We start from the raw sequence: 17,509 nt of genomic DNA, 5'->3' as shown, positions 1-17,509 counted from the left end.
GACACATGGCAGGATCACATGACAAACAGAATCACATGACTAGACACAGAAACATGACAATGACATGAAATGTGACCAAGACGAGACCCAATCGTGACAATGTCCTTGAAATTGTAACCAAATAATGATAATGTCTCATATGGAAGTAGTCATTTGGGTTTGTTTGTTTGTTTAGGTGTATTTTGCAGATAAAGGCCTGAAGCGTATTGAGAGGGCTTCACTGGATGGAGGCTTCAGAGAGATGCTTTTCTCCACTGGACTCGACTCACCCGAGGGTCTGGCTGTGGACTGGGTCCATCGCAAGCTATACTGGACTGATAGAGGGTGGGCTACAGATGAATACAGACACACTTCCTTAACAACTTACTTATTTGCTCAACTGACTTTAACATTCTGCATTTCAGATTATCCTCTATTTCCCGCAGCAGTTTAAATGGCCTTGACAGGGAGATTTTTATAGAGAAAGACATCCAAAAACCCAGAGGCATTGTCCTACATCCTCAGGCGCAGTAAGACTTTTGAACCCGCATGTTTCTTCAATGCGATTTGCCTAAATCATATAAACTTAAAATTGTACAGTGGCCACCGTCATTTTATTCTGATTATCTTTTTTCTTGGAAGAGTTCAGCAAAAAAAAAACCTTATTTAATCACCCTCATGTTATTCCAAGCAGCACTTTTCTTAAACATTAAAATGGATCTTGACTCGTAATCATACATGAACTTCTTGTCTTTGTGTCTGGAGGAAGGTATATTGGACAGACATGGGTAGTCGTCCTGCAGTGGAGCGGTCAGGTTTGAACAGAGACATGCGTGAAGTTGTGGTCAACACCGGTCTGGTGTCTCCTAGTGGACTAGCTGTGGATCACGGCTCCCAGCGTCTGTACTGGTGTGACCTGAGCAGAGGTGTGATTGAGTCGGCCAAGCTGGACGGGTCTAATCGCCATATACTAAGTGAAAACCAAGTAGGTGAGGCTTCTCTGCCAAAAGCATGCACACACTTTCAATATACAAGCAAATACTGAATGTAAACATGATGGAAGTGAGCACAAACTTATGTTGCAAATCTGATTTTATGCTGGTTTGTGACAAAAAAAACCCTTTTTTTTCTGTTTTCTGTTGATCATTTTTGCTTTGGCTCAGGTCGCCCATTTGACGTTGCAGTATTTGAGAATGTGCTCTGGGTCAGTGACTGGGAGGGTCACCTACTTTACCGGCTGGACATGAGAAGAACTGGACGAAACCTTGAACATGTCCATGATGACTCTATCCAACCAGCTTCTCTGGTTATTGTCCACCCTCTTGCCAAACCGGGTACAGATGCTGTGTCCTATTATTAGCATATTTTGAACCATTGTTTTTAATAACGTGCATAAGGAAATGGAGGTTGTTACTCTTTAGTGTGTAACTAAAGAGGGAAACAGATTGGACTGGATCATTCCTTTTATACATTAACTCCATAATGTTAAAAAAATAAATATGCCTTTGTTTTAGTCAATGAAAGTACACACTCTTTCAAAAAATTGGGATCATTAAGATGTTAAAAAGTTTTTGAAAGAAGTCTCTTGTACTCACCAAGACTGCACTTATTTGATACAGTAAAACCGTAATATTGTGAAATATTATTGGTTTGAAATATTTAAAAAAATAACTTATTCCTGTGGTTTTCAGCATGAATAGAAAGCATTTCTTTGAAATACAAATGTAAATGTTTTTACTGTCACTTTTGATCAATTTAAAGGGATACTCCACCGTTTTTTCATATTAAACTATGTTATTCTCTTATCTAAGACGAGTTGATACATACCTCTCTCGTCTCAGTGCGTGCACTGAATCGCTCTGTCGGGCGGAGAACTTTGAGAGCAGTTAGCTTAGCCCCATTCATTGTATATGGGCCAAACAGAGATGAAGTTAGAAGCGACCAAACACGTCCACGTTTTCTCTATTTAAATATAGTTACACGAGTAGTTACACGACCAAGTATGGTGACACTAAATAAAATGTGGCGCTTTTTATAAGCGGGTAAAATGGATAACTATAATGTATGGCGGAATAGCACTTATTGGGAGCACTTCGACTCGGCGCTGTAATATCTTCACTCGTGAAAAGTCCTCTCCCTCTCCCTCTCCCTGTCATTTCCGTCAATAGAACCAACGTGACCTGCACGCCTGCAGTAGTAGTAGTTTTTTGTGCAGAGTTGACGAAGTATCAGGGAGAGGGAGAGGGAAGGACTTTTCACGAGTGAAGATATTACAGCGCCGAGTCGAAGTGCTCCCAATAAGTGCTATTCCGCCATACATTATAGTTATCCATTTTACCCGCTTATAAAAAGCGCCACATTTTATTTAGTGTCACCATACTTGGTCGTGTAACTACTCGTGTAACTATATTTAAATAGAGAAAACGTGGATGGGTTTGGTCCCTTCTAACTTCATCTCTGTTTGGCCCATATACAATGAATGGGGCTAAGCTAACTGCTCTCAAAGTTCTCCGCCCGACAGAGCGATTCAGTGCACGCACTGAGACGAGAGAGGTATGTATCAACTCGTCTTAGATAAGAGAATAACATAGTTTAATATGAAAAAACGGTGGAGTATCCCTTTAATGCATCTTTGCTGTATTTCATTTCTTATTACTGACCCCAAACTTTTGAACGGTAGTGTGTTTTTGGAAAAGGGTACACACCAAATATGTGAAAATATGAAATTTGCTCTGGTTAAGCTCAGGCACGTAAACTTCATTAATAATAACGTGATTATTTACACATTAATAAAATATTTCTCTTAACATGATAAATTGACAGTTTGACAGACAAAAATGGCAACATCCGCTCAAACCAATGTAGTGATATTATTTAAAATTCCACTGAATTTACACTTATTTTTGTGAATATTTGTGATAAACTATAATATATCAAATATAATTGTGATGAAGTGAACTACTATAATTTCCATCTTATACATCTTTACTTCCATCTTTGACTCAACATATTGTGCACTGCATGTTTCTTTCTCCTAGGAGCAGATGTTTGTCTTCATGAAAACGGAGGATGTGCCCAAGTGTGTGAGAGCAGACTGGGATTGGCTCATTGCTCATGTCACTCAAATCACGTTCTCTCAGCTGATGGAAAAGACTGTCTGGCGATTAATACATCATTCCCTGGTCAGTGTGATGAGAATTGAGTTAAAATACAAATAAAAAAATAGATTCCTAAAAAAACACATTAAACCATCAAAGCAATTTGAAAAGTAACTGTTTGAATAAAAAAGAGCTGTATTTTTCCACATAGATTCAGATGATGGTGAATCAAGAGATCGTCTGAGAAATAAAACACTGAATGATGAGAGCACACCACTGGCCATGCTTTACACAGAGAAGATGATTTTGGGTAGAACAATATTCAAAACAATTTCATTCATCATAGACGAGATATTTATTACTCATTTTCATTATTCACATTTTTGTGGTTGCTGAATACTGTGATTGACTCATTTCTAATAAATGAACTTGAGAATGGTGTTCATTTCATTTAGACCAGGATGACTGCTACTCTCTCAGATGTGATGTGAACGCTCAGTGTGTGCTGCAGGAGGGCCGAGCCGTGTGTCAGTGTGTGAGAGGTTTCACCGGAGATGGGGAACTGTGTGTGGGTAAGTGTGTGTAAGTCTGTGTGTGTTTGCACTACATGTCAGATGATTTTGATTTCGTATAGACTGAAGCAGCAGGTTTGTGATGTATGTGTGAAACTGAATTTGAGTGTAGGGATATTGATGTTTATGTGGGTGCCGTATGCACCTGTTATTGGATGTATTGATCAGTCTTTATGTAAATATAGGTTTGTTTAGATGAGCACATACAGTATTGACAATATGTGTTTGTGTGTGTTTGTATAGACATTGATGAATGCAAAGCAGGCCTGGGAGATTGTAGTATTTCTGAGGCTGAGTGTATGAACACAGCAGGTGGATATTTCTGCCAATGCAAGACTGGATTCAGTGGAGATGGTCAGCACTGTATGGGTACGACAACACACACACACATATATATGAATATATTTATGTGTATTTGAACTAACCAATTACAGTTAGTTTCGGTCTTCAAATTGGTCTTGCAGCGTTCCAAATGTACTGATATAACAGTCTAACAGCACTGGGACTTTTTACTATTTTTATCACTTCGCTTGTCTGTGTTGGCACATTCCAAACAGGCTGTCAGTTTTGTGTATTTGTGGCTTGTTACTGTCTTTTGAATCATTCACTCAACTGATTAATTTCAGAAACATTGATTCATACAGTAACATCACTACGGAGAGTCGAAGACTCATTCTGAGTTGCTTGAAATAGTTCTATTCTAATAGTTAATTCAGCATTGGATTTGTTTGCAACGATATTCATTGATGGTGATAAACTGCATGCAAAGCAAAGTAGTGGCAATATTGTGACTAAAATGTAAGTTATTCAATTTCAACTTGTTTACTGAACTGCTGTATAAAGGCAACATTCGCATTGGTCTGAGTATCAGTTATATGACTATACATTTTTGTGATACTACCGTTCAAAAGTTTAGAGTCAAAGATTTCTATTTCAAATAAATGTTTTTTTTTCATTTTTTTTTTTTTCATCAAAGAATCATGAAAAATTAATAATAATACGAAATGTTTCTTTAGCACCAAATCAGCATATTAGAATGATTTCTGAAGGATCATGTGACACTGATGACTGGAGTAATGATGCTGAAAATTCATATTAGCAATATTATTAAATTATTAAAATAATTTAGCAATTATTAAAATAGAAAAATGTTTTTTAAACTGTAATAATATTTTACTGTATTTTTAATTAAATAAATGCAGCTTTGGTGAGCATAAGAGACTTTTTAAAAAATACGTACTGACCTGAAACTTTTGAACAGTAGTGTGTGTGTGTGTGTGTGTATATATATATATATATATATATATATACATACATACATACATACATACATACATACATACAAATACATTACATATTATTTTTCCTAAATACAGATCTTTATGTGTATTTTACAGATATAGATGAGTGCAGATTAGATATGCACGACTGCGATGTAAACGCAGAGTGCTTGAATGCAGTAGGAAAATATCAGTGTAGATGCCGATCTGGGTTCACAGGCACTGGATTCAGCTGTCAGGGTAAGATTCATCTTCTGAATGTTTAAACTGAAACAGTACCTTCTCAGCTTAATGTATTATGTGCCATTATGGCTTGATACCATGAGCAGTTATTTGATAGGACCTGCTAAGCTGAGTTTGTGCAAAAGAGTAATGTACTGACATTTAGTAGAAATGTATGATGCAACATAATAGTGACCTCATTTTCATGCTCTGTTTCGTTGCAGAGGAGTTTAAGGGCGCCTCCTCTTGGCCGAGTACGGGCAGTCCACTTGATGTCACATCGCCATGGCAACACAATAATGTTGTGCAGAGCTGTCCCTCCACTCACGACTCGTACTGTCTGTATGACGGAGTGTGCTTCTATTTCCCTGAGATGGAGTCTTATGCCTGCAAGCAAGTGTTTGCTTATATACTGTAGCTTTTGTCATACAGAAACTTTAACCAGATTTTTTTTATATTCTCATTATCCGTTTTAAGATTAAAATCTAAGCTGATTTTTAAAGTGTGGTTAACAAGCAGTAGATGGCAGTCTTGTACTACAAATAATTTGGCTTTTTATTGAACATTTGCCCTTGACAAAAAGGACACATGTTAAGCATATCCCATAGACCATTTTATTCCTATGTTCTGTTCTGTATGTCCACTGACTGAAATAATGAATATTGCATTTAATGATGATCTGTATGCATGTGTGTGCTGCAGCTGTGTGTTAGGTTACATGGGGGAGCGCTGTCAGTTCAGTGATCTTGAATGGTGGGAGTTGCAGCAGGCTGAAGAAGAGAAGAGGAGGAATATGACTATAGCAATGTGTATTGTGCTCTTCATCACCCTTCTGTCCATCACTGCCTGCATCTCTTACTGCTACGGGTGAGAGGCAAGGCTAGCAGGGGGTCAGAGATGCACGTTAATAACACACTTATTCATTTCTCTTATTCTTAAGTAATGGAGGCAATGGATTTTCAAAGAATAAATAATCTAAATTATTAATATTTTTTGGGGAAATAATAATATCTTATATACTATCTTAATATCTAATAATATCTTCACTACATGACCACAACACAGGTATGTGGACACCAACTTTTAAATTCCAACTTTCCAGCTCAATTCCTGAATTTCAATGGAACTTGATTAAAGGTTACAGAATTGCATTATAATAATAACATTTAATTATAATAAATTAATGTAATTAATACAACTTTTGAAGTAGAATTATTTTTTTTACTAGAAAAACAAAGTTGGTCAAGACTCAAGAAATAATATCATTGTCGGATTTAAGGTTGCTACCTTAAATTTTTAAGTGCAATCAACTTGGATGTTAGTAATTTAAACTTAAATTACATTAAACTGACTTTAAAAATTAGTTCAATCTTGTATAACATAAAGTTGAATATTGCCATGTACTCACATATGTTGTCATAACTTATTGATCATATATTTTTTTTGAAAATAGAGACTGTGATAAAAATGGCTTGAAAACAGCCTTTTTCCATTTCATCAAAAACCTTTTAATGGTTCGATTGCTGCTGGTCTGGGTTCATTTCCCTGCTTTATCGGGTGAACAGCGTGTAAACGTGGCATTAAATTGTTTATTAGGAGAGGAGGCTGGAGCTAAAGCCAATGAAACATTTAAAGATGTTTTCATCTCCTTGAGCATGTGTCGGAAGACTTAAAACACACACACACGCACATCAAAACAGCTGGATGATATTTTCCTCGCCCTGGCTAAGTATCTAATTCTCAATGCCTGTGTTTAGGGGGTTTAGTGACATTGAGCCATGGTGTGGTGTTTTCTAAAGCAGCATACTTATGTCGGGTTCCTCTGGCCCCTGCACTTCAATGGAGCAGTTGCACGCTTTCAATTACATGCTTGGTTTAGCTTGTACTACAGCAATTACACATCAAAATAGGTCATTCCTATGCCCCAAAATGGACCCAGTGATCTATAACCTTATTTAAAAGCTACATGGGTGGCAATTTTTCTGTCTAAAATTGCGTTTTTCACTTGGTTACTCGTGTTTCCATTTTATTTTTCTTCCATTTTTCTATCTATATCAACTTTGCACACACTTTTACTCTCTCACACACATACACACAAACACGACACTGGTTTGGTTTATCCCAAAGTCCATTATTGCCCCAGGTGCAGGGGTGAGACACACATATCAAATACACATGCTTGTAATAATGCTACTTATTATACCTTCACGTCTCACTGCAGGTCTCCATATTTCATTCTCACTCAACAGAATCCAGAGATTGGTTTTGCCCTCGGTGTCAGATAGCAGGGTGCCAATCCATGAACGGAAAAAATCAAAACACCTCAGATTACTATTTACATAGATATGAGGGATATGTTGCTATAATACATTTCATTGGAGCCAGTTCAATGAATTTGACATTTAGCCTTTCAAAAACAAGCAAACAAAAGAAATGTATTCAGAGGTAATTGAATCTACAGACTTCATAACTAAAGCAGACAATGTCAATGTTTTGCTGCTTATCAGGTCTAAAAGACATTTTGGAACATGTCCCTCAGAGGATGATGTGGGTGACATAAGCATAAGTGAGGACAGTTTCACTGAGACGACAACAGCCACTCCACAGGTAAGATGCTTGTACCTAATGTCAGTTTTTGATTTTTCAGTGAGCCACTTTGCTTGTATTGGACAGTATTGTAGATTTACACATTGTGTGTATGTAGGTCTATGTGGTTTTGGGCACCTCTACCTGCGGTGATGAAAAGGCACTTCATGTTGTAGGGTGTTCCAGAACAACAATATGCCCCGCTTGCTCTTCAGATGCCGGTAAGAATAATCCCCTTTCCTATCTTCTTACAGCCAAGTAAAAAAATTATATATATATATATATATATATATATATACACTCACCGGCCACTTTATTAGGTACACCTGTCCAACTGCTCGTTAACACTTAATTTCTAAGCAGCCAATCACATGGCGGCAACTCAGTGCATTTAGGCATGTAGACATGGTCAAGACAATCTCCTGCAGTTCAAACCGAGCATCAGTATGGGGAAGAAAGTTGATTTGAGTGACTTTGAACGTGGCATGATTGTTGGTGCCAGAGGGGCTGTTCTGAGTATTTCAGAAACTGCTAATCTACTGGGATTTTCACGCACAACCATCTCTAGGGTTTACAGAGAATGGTCCGAAAAAGAAAAAACATCCAGTGAGCGGCAGTTCTGTGGGCGGAAATGCCTTGTTGATGCCAGAGGTCAGAGGAGAATGGCCAGACTGGTTCGAGCTGATAGAAGGGCAACAGTGACTGAAATAACCACTCGTTACAACCGAGGTATGCAGCAAAGCATTTGTGAAGCCACAACACGCACAACCTTGAGGCGGATGGGCTACAACAGCAGAAGACTCCACCGGGTACCACTCATCTCCACTACAAATAGGAAAAAGAGGCTACAATTTGCAAGAGCTCACCAAAATTGAACAGTTGAAGACTGGAAAAATGTTGCCTGGTCTGATGAGTCTCGATTTCTGTTGAGACATTCAGATGTTAGAGTCAGAATTTGGCGTAAACAGAATGAGAACATGGAACCATCATGCCTTGTTACCACTGTGCAGGCTGGTGGTGGTGGTGTAATGGTGTGGGGGATGTTTTCCTGGCACACTTTAGGCCCCTTAGTGCCAATTGGGCATCGTTTAAATGCCACGGCCTACCTGAGCATTGTTTCTGACCATGTCCATCCCTTTATGGCCACCATGTACCCATCCTCTGATGGCTACTTCCACCATGTCACAAAGCTCTAATCATTTCAAATTGGTTTCTTGAACATGACAATGAGTTCACTGTACTAAAATGGCCTCCACAGTCACCAGATCTCAACCCAATAGAGCATCTTTGGGATGTGGTGGAACGGGAGATTCGCATCATGGATGTGCAGCCGACAAATCTGCGGCAACTGTGTGATGCCATCATGTCAATATGGACCAAACTCCCTGAGGAATGCTTCCAGCACCTTGTTGAATCTATGCCACGAAGAATTGAGGCAGTTCTGAAGGCAAAAGGGGGTCCAACCCGTTACTAGCATGGGGTACCTAATAAAGTGGCCGGTGAGTGTATATATATATATACACATGACTAATTTAGTGTGAAAAAAATGTCCTGATATCATCATTTACTTTATGCCCCCAAAATGATCAAACAAAAATGTTGTTTTAATTCAGAAATTATAGAGGTCTATTTAAGGCCCCGTTTACACGATGGGAAAACGCAGATATTTCTCTGCGTTTTGCCCTCTCATTTACACGAAAACGCCGTTTTTATCACAGAAAACGATTATTTCTAAAAACTCCGGGCAAAGTGGAGATTTCTGAAAACGCCGGTTCCCTTTCGAATGGTCACTTCGTATTGCGTAGCTATACGCAGTGGGGAAACTCCTTTTCCTCGATTTACTGAAGCCTATATGTAAAACGCATTTGCACTTTTTTACTGCACATCCAATGGCGCGGGCGAATCTGACGCACGACCAATGAGCTAGCCCAACGTCAGAGCCCGTCGAGGGGGCGTGGCCCAGCCTATATAGACCCCCGAATTCGCCATTATAGCAGATTTTACTCCTTCAGCGACAGTACACATGTCCCTGAGCTTTTTACTGTGTATTCGCCGTCGAACAAGCCTTTCAGCCTGAGCGAGCTTCTCTTCAGCAGACTTCGCCTGCACGTCGATTGTCTCCTGACGCCGTCTCACCTGTGGCTATCCGGCGACATCCTATATCCTTTGTATTATTATTTTGTATTCTTTTCAGTATGCCTCGTTCATCCTGCGCCACGTGCGGAGGCCGTCTGCACGAGGCAGACCAGCACACGAGCTGCATTTCCTGCCTGGGTGTCGACCACGCAGAGAATGCTCTCTCTGCCGGCGGATGTGAGGCCTGCGACTGCATGCCTATCTCCGTGCTGCGCAATCGGCTAGCTCTCTCCCGGGACGGCGAGGCCGCTTCAACCACGCTTTCCATTCCGAGGAAGAAGAAGCGTCGCAGCCAACGGCAACCGGAGGGTATGGAGATTTGTGAACGCACGCCGGCCGCGTCCCCGCGTGCTTCACTTTCTCCGACTCAAACGCCATCACCGGTCCTGTTCGCAGGAGACCAGCACCCCCCCCCCCCCCCCCCCCCCCACACGTGGCGGGCCTCGTCTCCTTCGGCGGATCTCTCGAGCGCGACGACAGCCTTTCCATCGCCGCTTCTGAGGACGAGTGGCCGGGCTCTCTCGACCCCGTCACCGCTTCTCAATCGGTGGCCAGTGGATTAGCGACCAGGACGAACTCCGACGCCGAAATGCTTCGGATCCTGACGAAGGCCGTCGCGGACCTCGAGCTCGAGTGGGCCTCGCCCGAGGAGCCGCCTAGTCGGCTGGATGGATGGTTTCTGGAGGGGCGCCAGCAGGCCCCGCGTCACAAACCGGCGCCATTTTTCCCCGAGGTCCACGAGGAGCTAACCAAGGCCTGGCGCGCTCCATACTCAGCACGTGTGGGATCCGCAGTTTCCGCGACGCTCTCCTCCGTGGATGGCGCAGCGGAAAAGGGTTATGAGTCTTTGCCGCCCCTCGAAGAGGCCGTGGCAGCTCATCTTTGCCCGAACACTGCAGCTAGCTGGCGAGCTAGAGCCGCTCATCCCAACAAACCCTGCCGTAACACTTCAGCCCTCGCTGGACGCGCGTACGCCGCCTCCGGTCAGGCTGCATCGGCCCTGCACACGATGGCCGTGTTGCAGGTCTACCAGGCCAAACTCCTCCGGTCCATGGACGAGGCTGGCCCGGACCCGGAGACCTTTCGGGGCCTGAGGAGTGCTACGGACTTAGCGCTGCGTGCTACTAAGTCTACAGCACAGGCCATCGGCAGAAATATGGCTAGTTTGGTCGTGCTCGAGCGCCATCTGTGGCTTAACCTCACCGAAATCAAGGAGGCCGACAAAACGAGGTTTCTCGACGCCCCGGTGTCCAGCTCCGGTCTCTTCGGCCCGGCGGTGAAGGGATTCTCGGAGAGGTACACAGAGGCACAGAAAGCGTCCCAGGCCATGCGACACTTCCTGCCGAAACGTTCGAGCTCCGCGTCCAGCAAGCCCAAGCCGCCGCCTTCGCCTCATCCAGCCAAGCCGGCGAAACAGGCCTCTCAGCCCCGCCCTGCGGCTGATAGCCAACACCAGTCAAGGCCCGCGAAGCGCTACCCGCTCCCCAGGCGTCAAGGCCCTCGACCCAGCGCCGTGGCCGACCAGGCGCCTCCGAAGTCGTCCTAGCACGGAGGGGAAAGAGAGAGGGCTCGTGTCTCGCGCTTGCCGGACCACCCTCGAAGAAACCAGCAAAACTTCCCACAGCTCCCTGTTCAGTTCAGGCGGCTGGGGATTTTATATTGTAAACAGGCCCGCAGCAGTGAGCGTGTCTCTGCAAACAAACGCCGTTTTCACGGCGACCCAAAAAAAGCACAAAAAGAGCATGTTTCACAATCACAACACACGGGTTCACGGTCCCCCTTCACTAGGCGGCCCCCGCCCTGTTGTAACACTGACTTCCCCCCGGGCAAAAGCCTATACAGTCAGTCAAACACTCAGTATGTGCACAAATCACATTATAAGGGTATCAGGTCCCCCTATGTTAGGCGGTCCCCCCCATTCAGTGTGTCACGCCCTAGCCACACGAGTGATGGCCTGGCAAGCCATCCCTGGTGTGTCGAGTTGGGTCATAAACACTATAAAGCGAGGCTACTCGCTCCAATTCGCTCGCAGACCCCCGAAATTCCAGGCGGTTATCGAGACATCGGTGAGAAGCGGCGTGAATCACGTGCTTCGCACCGAAGTTCAGGAATTATTAGCAAAAGGAGCGATAGAGTCAGTCCCTCCCGCGCTAATGTATTCGGGGTTTTACAGCCGCTATTTTCTAATTCCAAAGAAAGACGGCGGGCTCAGACCCATACTAGATCTGAGGCGTTTGAACAGGGCTCTCATGAGACGGCCTTTCAAAATGTTAACACTCAAACAAATTCTCGCGCAGGTTCGCCCGGGGGACTGGTTTGTTTCAATGGATCTGAAAGATGCATACTTTCATATTCAGATCGACCCTCGTCACAGGCCATTTTTGAGATTCGCCTTCGAGGGGAGGGCATATCAATACACCGTTCTGCCGTTCGGTCTGGCTCTGGCACCCCGTACATTCACGAAATGTATGGATGCAGCGCTCTCCCCGCTGAAAAGCCAGGGAGTGCGTGTGCTGAATTATCTCGACGACTGGCTGGTGCTAGCGCAGTCGAGAGACGAACTAATAGTTCACAAGGATTTGATTCTCAGCCATTTAAAGTGCCTGGGTCTCACAATCAATGTTGCCAAAAGCGAACTGAACCCCAGCCAGACTGTGGTCTTTCTGGGCACGGTTTTAGACTCGGTGACAATGAAAGCGCGGCTCACTCAAGAGCGCGCGCTCTCTGTGCAGACACTGGTAGCCGCATTCAGGGCGCGCGAGCGCGCGCCTCTGAAGAGGTTTCAGAGACTGCTTGGTCTAATGGCAGCTGCATCATCAGTACTCCACATGGGATTACTGCACATGCGCCCGCTGCAGCACTGGCTGAAACGCCGTGTGCCAACCCATGCATGGCAGTCAGGCAGCCTGCGCATTATGGTGAATCAGGGGTGTTTGAGAACACTGATTCCCTGGCGGGCTCAGGACTGGTACCGCAAGGGGGTGACCATGGGGATAGTTTCCAGGAGGAAAGTGGTTTTTACAGATGCATCCAACATGGGTTGGGGAGCGCTGCACGAGGGCAAGCCTGCCTCCGGCCTCTGGTCGAGCACGGAGCAGAGCTTACATATCAACTGTCTGGAAATGAAAGCAGTTGGTTTGGCCCTGAAAGCTTTTCTGTCAAACCTCAGGGGTCACCACGTCTTGGTCCGTACAGACAACGTGTCTGTGGTGGCCTACATAAATCGCCAGGGTGGCATCAGGTCAGGCAACCTGTACGCTATGGCGAGGGACCTCCTCATGTGGGCACAAGCCAATCTGAGCTCTCTGAGAGCAGCACATGTCCCGGGCGTCCAGAATGTGGGCGCGGATATGCTCTCAAGGGGCAACACTCCCCTAGGCGAGTGGTCCCTGAACCCTCAGACGGTCAGACTAATATGGGAGAGGTTCGGCGAGGCCGAAGTCGACCTTTTCGCCTCGAGAGCCAACACCCACTGCAGGGTGTTTTTCTCGAAAAACAGGGATGCGCTGGCTCATCTCTGGACCAGCCGCCCCCTTTACGCGTTTCCCCCCGTCTCGATGATCCCACAGGTTATCGAGCGGGTCAGGGAGAGCGGATGCCCAGTCCTTCTGGTGGCTCCTCTCTGGAAATCCAGACCTTGGTTTCCGGAACTGGTTCAGTTGTCAGACACGACCCCCTGGCCTGTTCCGTTGAGGAAGGATCTCCTCACACAGGCCAACGGAACGATGTGGCATCCCCGACCCGATTTATGGGCCCTCCATGTGTGGCCCCTAAACGGGTATCCGGGGACCTTCCTGACAGGGTCTTAAGCACTATCTCTGAAGCAAGGGCCCCGTCTACTCGGCGCCTTTATGCTTTAAAGTGGTCGGGTTTTTCCAGCTGGTGCTCGAGAAATCGTATTGACCCAGAGTCATGTGAGGTTTCGGTGGTGCTCTCCTTCCTGCAGGAGCTACTGGACGCGGGCCGCACCCCGTCCACGCTCAAAGTGTATGTGGCAGCCATCGCAGCGCATCATGCTCTGGTGGCTGGCCAATCACTAGGAAGGAATGACCTGGTGGTAAAGTTTCTGAAGGGTGCTAGGAAGATTAACCCCTCCAGGCCCCCTTCGGTGCCGCCTTGGGACCTCTCCACGGTCCTTAGGGCCCTGAGGGGACCACCTTTTGAGCCGCTCCAGTCGGTTGATCTAAAACCACTTTCGCTAAAGACTGCTCTCCTGTTGGCATTGGCATCTATCAAGCGAGTGGGAGACCTGCAGGCCCTCTCTGTGAGTCCTGCATGTTTGGAGTTTGGATCGGATGACTCCAGAGTCATTCTCAAACCCAGGCATGGTTTTGTACCCAAGGTGCTCTCAACGCCGTTTAGAGCACAAGTTATTACGCTATTAGCCCTTCCCCCTTCTGCCGAGGATGGGGAGGTTAATCTTCTCTGCCCTGTCAGGGCGTTGAGAATCTATCTGGAGCGTTCTGCGTATTTTAGACAATCAGAACAGCTGTTTGTCTGCTTTGGGGGCCGATCTAAGGGTGATCCAGTCACTAAGCAAAGACTGTCTAGATGGATAGTGGATGCCATCACTTTGGCCTACACTGCAATGGGTCAGGTTTGCCCCATAGGTGTCAAGGCCCATTCAACCAGAGGTATGGCCTCGTCGTGGGGTTGGTCATCTGGTTTTCCCATTCAAGATATTTGTGATGCGGCCGGCTGGTCCTCGCCTTCCACATTTATGAAGTTCTATAATATGGAGGTACCTTCCCTGCAGGCGAAGGTGCTTTCGGTATGATTGAGACCTGTCAGTGGCTGGTCTTGTCTACAAAAATTACTGTGCATAATCACATACATATTTATATAAACCCGCTTCGGCCGGTAATAAAGTTATACTAATAATCCCGACGGTGTCTGGTTTGGTTAGTATATTCTGTTAGTTGTTACTGACTTTATATATATATTATTCAGACCCGACTGTGTCTGGTCTGTTATATATACATGTATATGCATATGTTATTGGGTTCTGGCTTGTTCTGTTAGCTCAGGGGTCCTGAGTTGCAGTGCAACCAGTTACTCAGGGTGCGGCGTTTTGCATGGCGTCCCCTCTGCGTATAGCTACGCAATACGAAGTGACCGTTCGAAAGGGAACTACTCGGTTACTATCGTAACCTCAGTTCCCTGAGAGAGGGAACGAGTATTGCGTAGCCGGCCGCACTATGGTAACTGGTGAAGTGGTCGCTTCAGTCGTATAAACCTGCTATAATGGCGAATTCGGGGGTCTATATAGGCTGGGCCACGCCCCCTCGACGGGCTCTGACGTTGGGCTAGCTCATTGGTCGTGCGTCAGATTCGCCCGCGCCATTGGATGTGCAGTTGCTGCAGCACAGCCTATGAGCGTGTCAGACGCTCAGTGTGCTAGCTGTGCAGCTGCAAATGCGTTTTACATATAGGCTTCAGTAAATCGAGGAAAAGGAGTTTCCCCACTGCGTATAGCTACGCAATACTCGTTCCCTCTCTCAGGGAACTGAGGTTACGATAGTAACCGAGTAGTTATGTGTTGTCGTGTAAACTGGGAGAAACGGGGTTTTAGGTTCTCTCTTGTCGATTCTGAGGATTTTGATTGGCTTGCATGGCTTTATCCTTCTCCCTACACTGCCGCCCATAGGTTTGGCATAATTATGATGGCGCTCGACGGCGTATTTATGCGGGTGTGTGCACGATGTTATTTTTGAAAACGGAGAGGGGGGAAATATTCGTTTCTCTAAATACCCGGCTATGTGTAAACGTAGCCTAAAGCTGCAGTCCGGCATTTTCCCTCTTTGTCGCCATCTCTGTTCGAAATCTGCAATTGCAGTCATTCGCGGAATTATCAACTTTGTGTGTTGTACTTCAACACCCTCGACATGGCACAGCGCGGATGAACACAATGTTTGAGGAGAGAGTGCAGCTGTCAGTCACCGCGCCCGTGTGGATAATGGCATTCAGAATCACAGATTATTCTTTTTTGAAGAATGACCAAAATAATAATTTTCACCGGAAAATGTCATCTGAGCTAGTAAGAAACATCCACTTTTGTTCTGGTTCTGACATTGCAGACATTATAAGTTATCATATCACGCAAAACCGTGCAAATTATACTTTGTTCTCAAATTGTTAATGTTAACAACGTCAGCATTGCGTGACTACATGTAATGTCCTTTTGATATGTATCCTTGTTTTCGCATGGGCGGTTGCAGTCTCTTCTTCTGTAGCCACTCCGAAGTCCAAACGAAGTCTTTTGCATTTTACAGCGGGTGAGTCTCCAGTTGTCACTGGTGATTGTCGTTTGAACATTTCTGGATCCGCCATCAAATTGATAAGTTTAATTATATCAAGTGCTGTGAGAAAAGGCTATAAATCTCCACCTCCAACATCCTCACACGCAATATAGCCTACTAGCCGAGACTCCTTCTTTATGTGTACAGATGTGACGTAATGACGCAAAGACAAGCTCGAATCTCCCACGGAAATCCACCAGTACCACTGGAATTAAAAACATTTTTACAAGCATACCGCTTTGAATCGAGCTAAGGCAAGCAGATAGTTTTGAACACTGGCTGGTTATGTATTTTCTCAAATATGTATTTTGGATCATTTTTAACCCAAAAAAAGCTACGGACTGCAGCTTTAAGTCATTGTAGGCCTATGTATGATTTTTTTTTTTTTTTTTTTTTTGAAAGGGACAATTGCATTTTGAATGTAATTTTGAATAAATTAATAGATTCAGATAAAAAAAGTTTTCATGTCATTGACCCACCTGCTTTCTCTGAGTTCTTATATGTTGTTTTTTTTTAAAACTAGGAGACAGTTTTGCTTCAGAAGAGAGTGAGAAGCTACAGAGGGACGACTGTGGTCTGGATATTGCCCACTGCTCTGTAACCTGCGATGTGCACAAATGGCTGGATACAGAGAAAACCCCCGATTATCTCATCTCCTTAGAAGACCCTCAGGGTTCACCCCAGTGATTCACCACAAAAAATCTTCATTGGCGGCTGACCCATTAACTGCTAATGTCAATATGTTCAATGTTCAAAGTCACTATCATTCAGTGTTACAGTACAGCCAAATGTGGGAGTGCGTTCAAAATGAGGTCGTTGAACAAGTTTCCACATTTCAGATTTCATAAGTGAAACGTTACTCCTGGTCAGATATAAATACACCAGTCATGCTGACTCTCAACTGATCCACGTCTACCTATTGGAATGCGACACCTATCACAGCATGTAAGGTCAATTTAGTATTATCAGCAGCTTTATCCTGTTGCTCAGGAGGTAATTACATTCCTACATCCCCCATCCTCCACAGTCCTGATATTCCTCTTCAAATCAGATAGTTATATTGTGTTGTCACATTCAATTATTGTCATTAAGAACATTAATGATATCTGCAATACATGTTGATTATGTTCTGTTTACTCTAAGAGTGTTATCGCTGCACTTCATGCTCTTATCCATGCTAGGCTGCATGGAGTTCTTGCCCAGTACAGAACCATACCACCAATCCAAACTGTATGCTAATTTTCACAAAAAGTGACAAGTTGTATTGCATACTAGCTCTAAATAGGAAAGATGCCTTTTTTATGATATGTTATATTGAACTTTGTATTATAGTTATG

The 17,509-nt window shown here is 44.3% G+C and overlaps 1 protein-coding gene across 1 annotated transcript in view; it reads left to right on the top strand.

The window, feature by feature from the left end:
• The window catches only part of egf (epidermal growth factor), a 40,396-nt gene extending 23,416 nt beyond the window's left edge, over positions 1-16,980 (top strand). The window contains exons 11-24 of the mRNA XM_056261847.1: positions 176-324; positions 405-509; positions 745-968; positions 1,143-1,313; positions 3,018-3,161; positions 3,289-3,387; positions 3,533-3,649; positions 3,893-4,018; positions 5,047-5,169; positions 5,376-5,544; positions 5,854-6,018; positions 7,659-7,758; positions 7,856-7,958; positions 16,696-16,980. Coding sequence (XP_056117822.1) covers positions 176-324; positions 405-509; positions 745-968; positions 1,143-1,313; positions 3,018-3,161; positions 3,289-3,387; positions 3,533-3,649; positions 3,893-4,018; positions 5,047-5,169; positions 5,376-5,544; positions 5,854-6,018; positions 7,659-7,758; positions 7,856-7,958; positions 16,696-16,859 — 1,959 coding nt within the window. The 3' untranslated portion in view covers positions 16,860-16,980. The remainder of the gene's footprint in view (positions 1-175; positions 325-404; positions 510-744; positions 969-1,142; positions 1,314-3,017; positions 3,162-3,288; positions 3,388-3,532; positions 3,650-3,892; positions 4,019-5,046; positions 5,170-5,375; positions 5,545-5,853; positions 6,019-7,658; positions 7,759-7,855; positions 7,959-16,695) is intronic.
• Positions 16,981-17,509: the final 529 nt, after the last annotated feature.

Source organism: Rhinichthys klamathensis, unplaced genomic scaffold, assembly GCF_029890125.1.
Source record: "Rhinichthys klamathensis goyatoka isolate OS25496 unplaced genomic scaffold, OSU_Roscu_1.1 h1tg000186l_1, whole genome shotgun sequence".
Lineage (NCBI taxonomy): Eukaryota > Metazoa > Chordata > Actinopteri > Cypriniformes > Leuciscidae > Rhinichthys > Rhinichthys klamathensis.
Note: the sequence above shows the minus strand (reverse complement) of the source record. Positions and strands in the feature narration are given on the sequence as shown.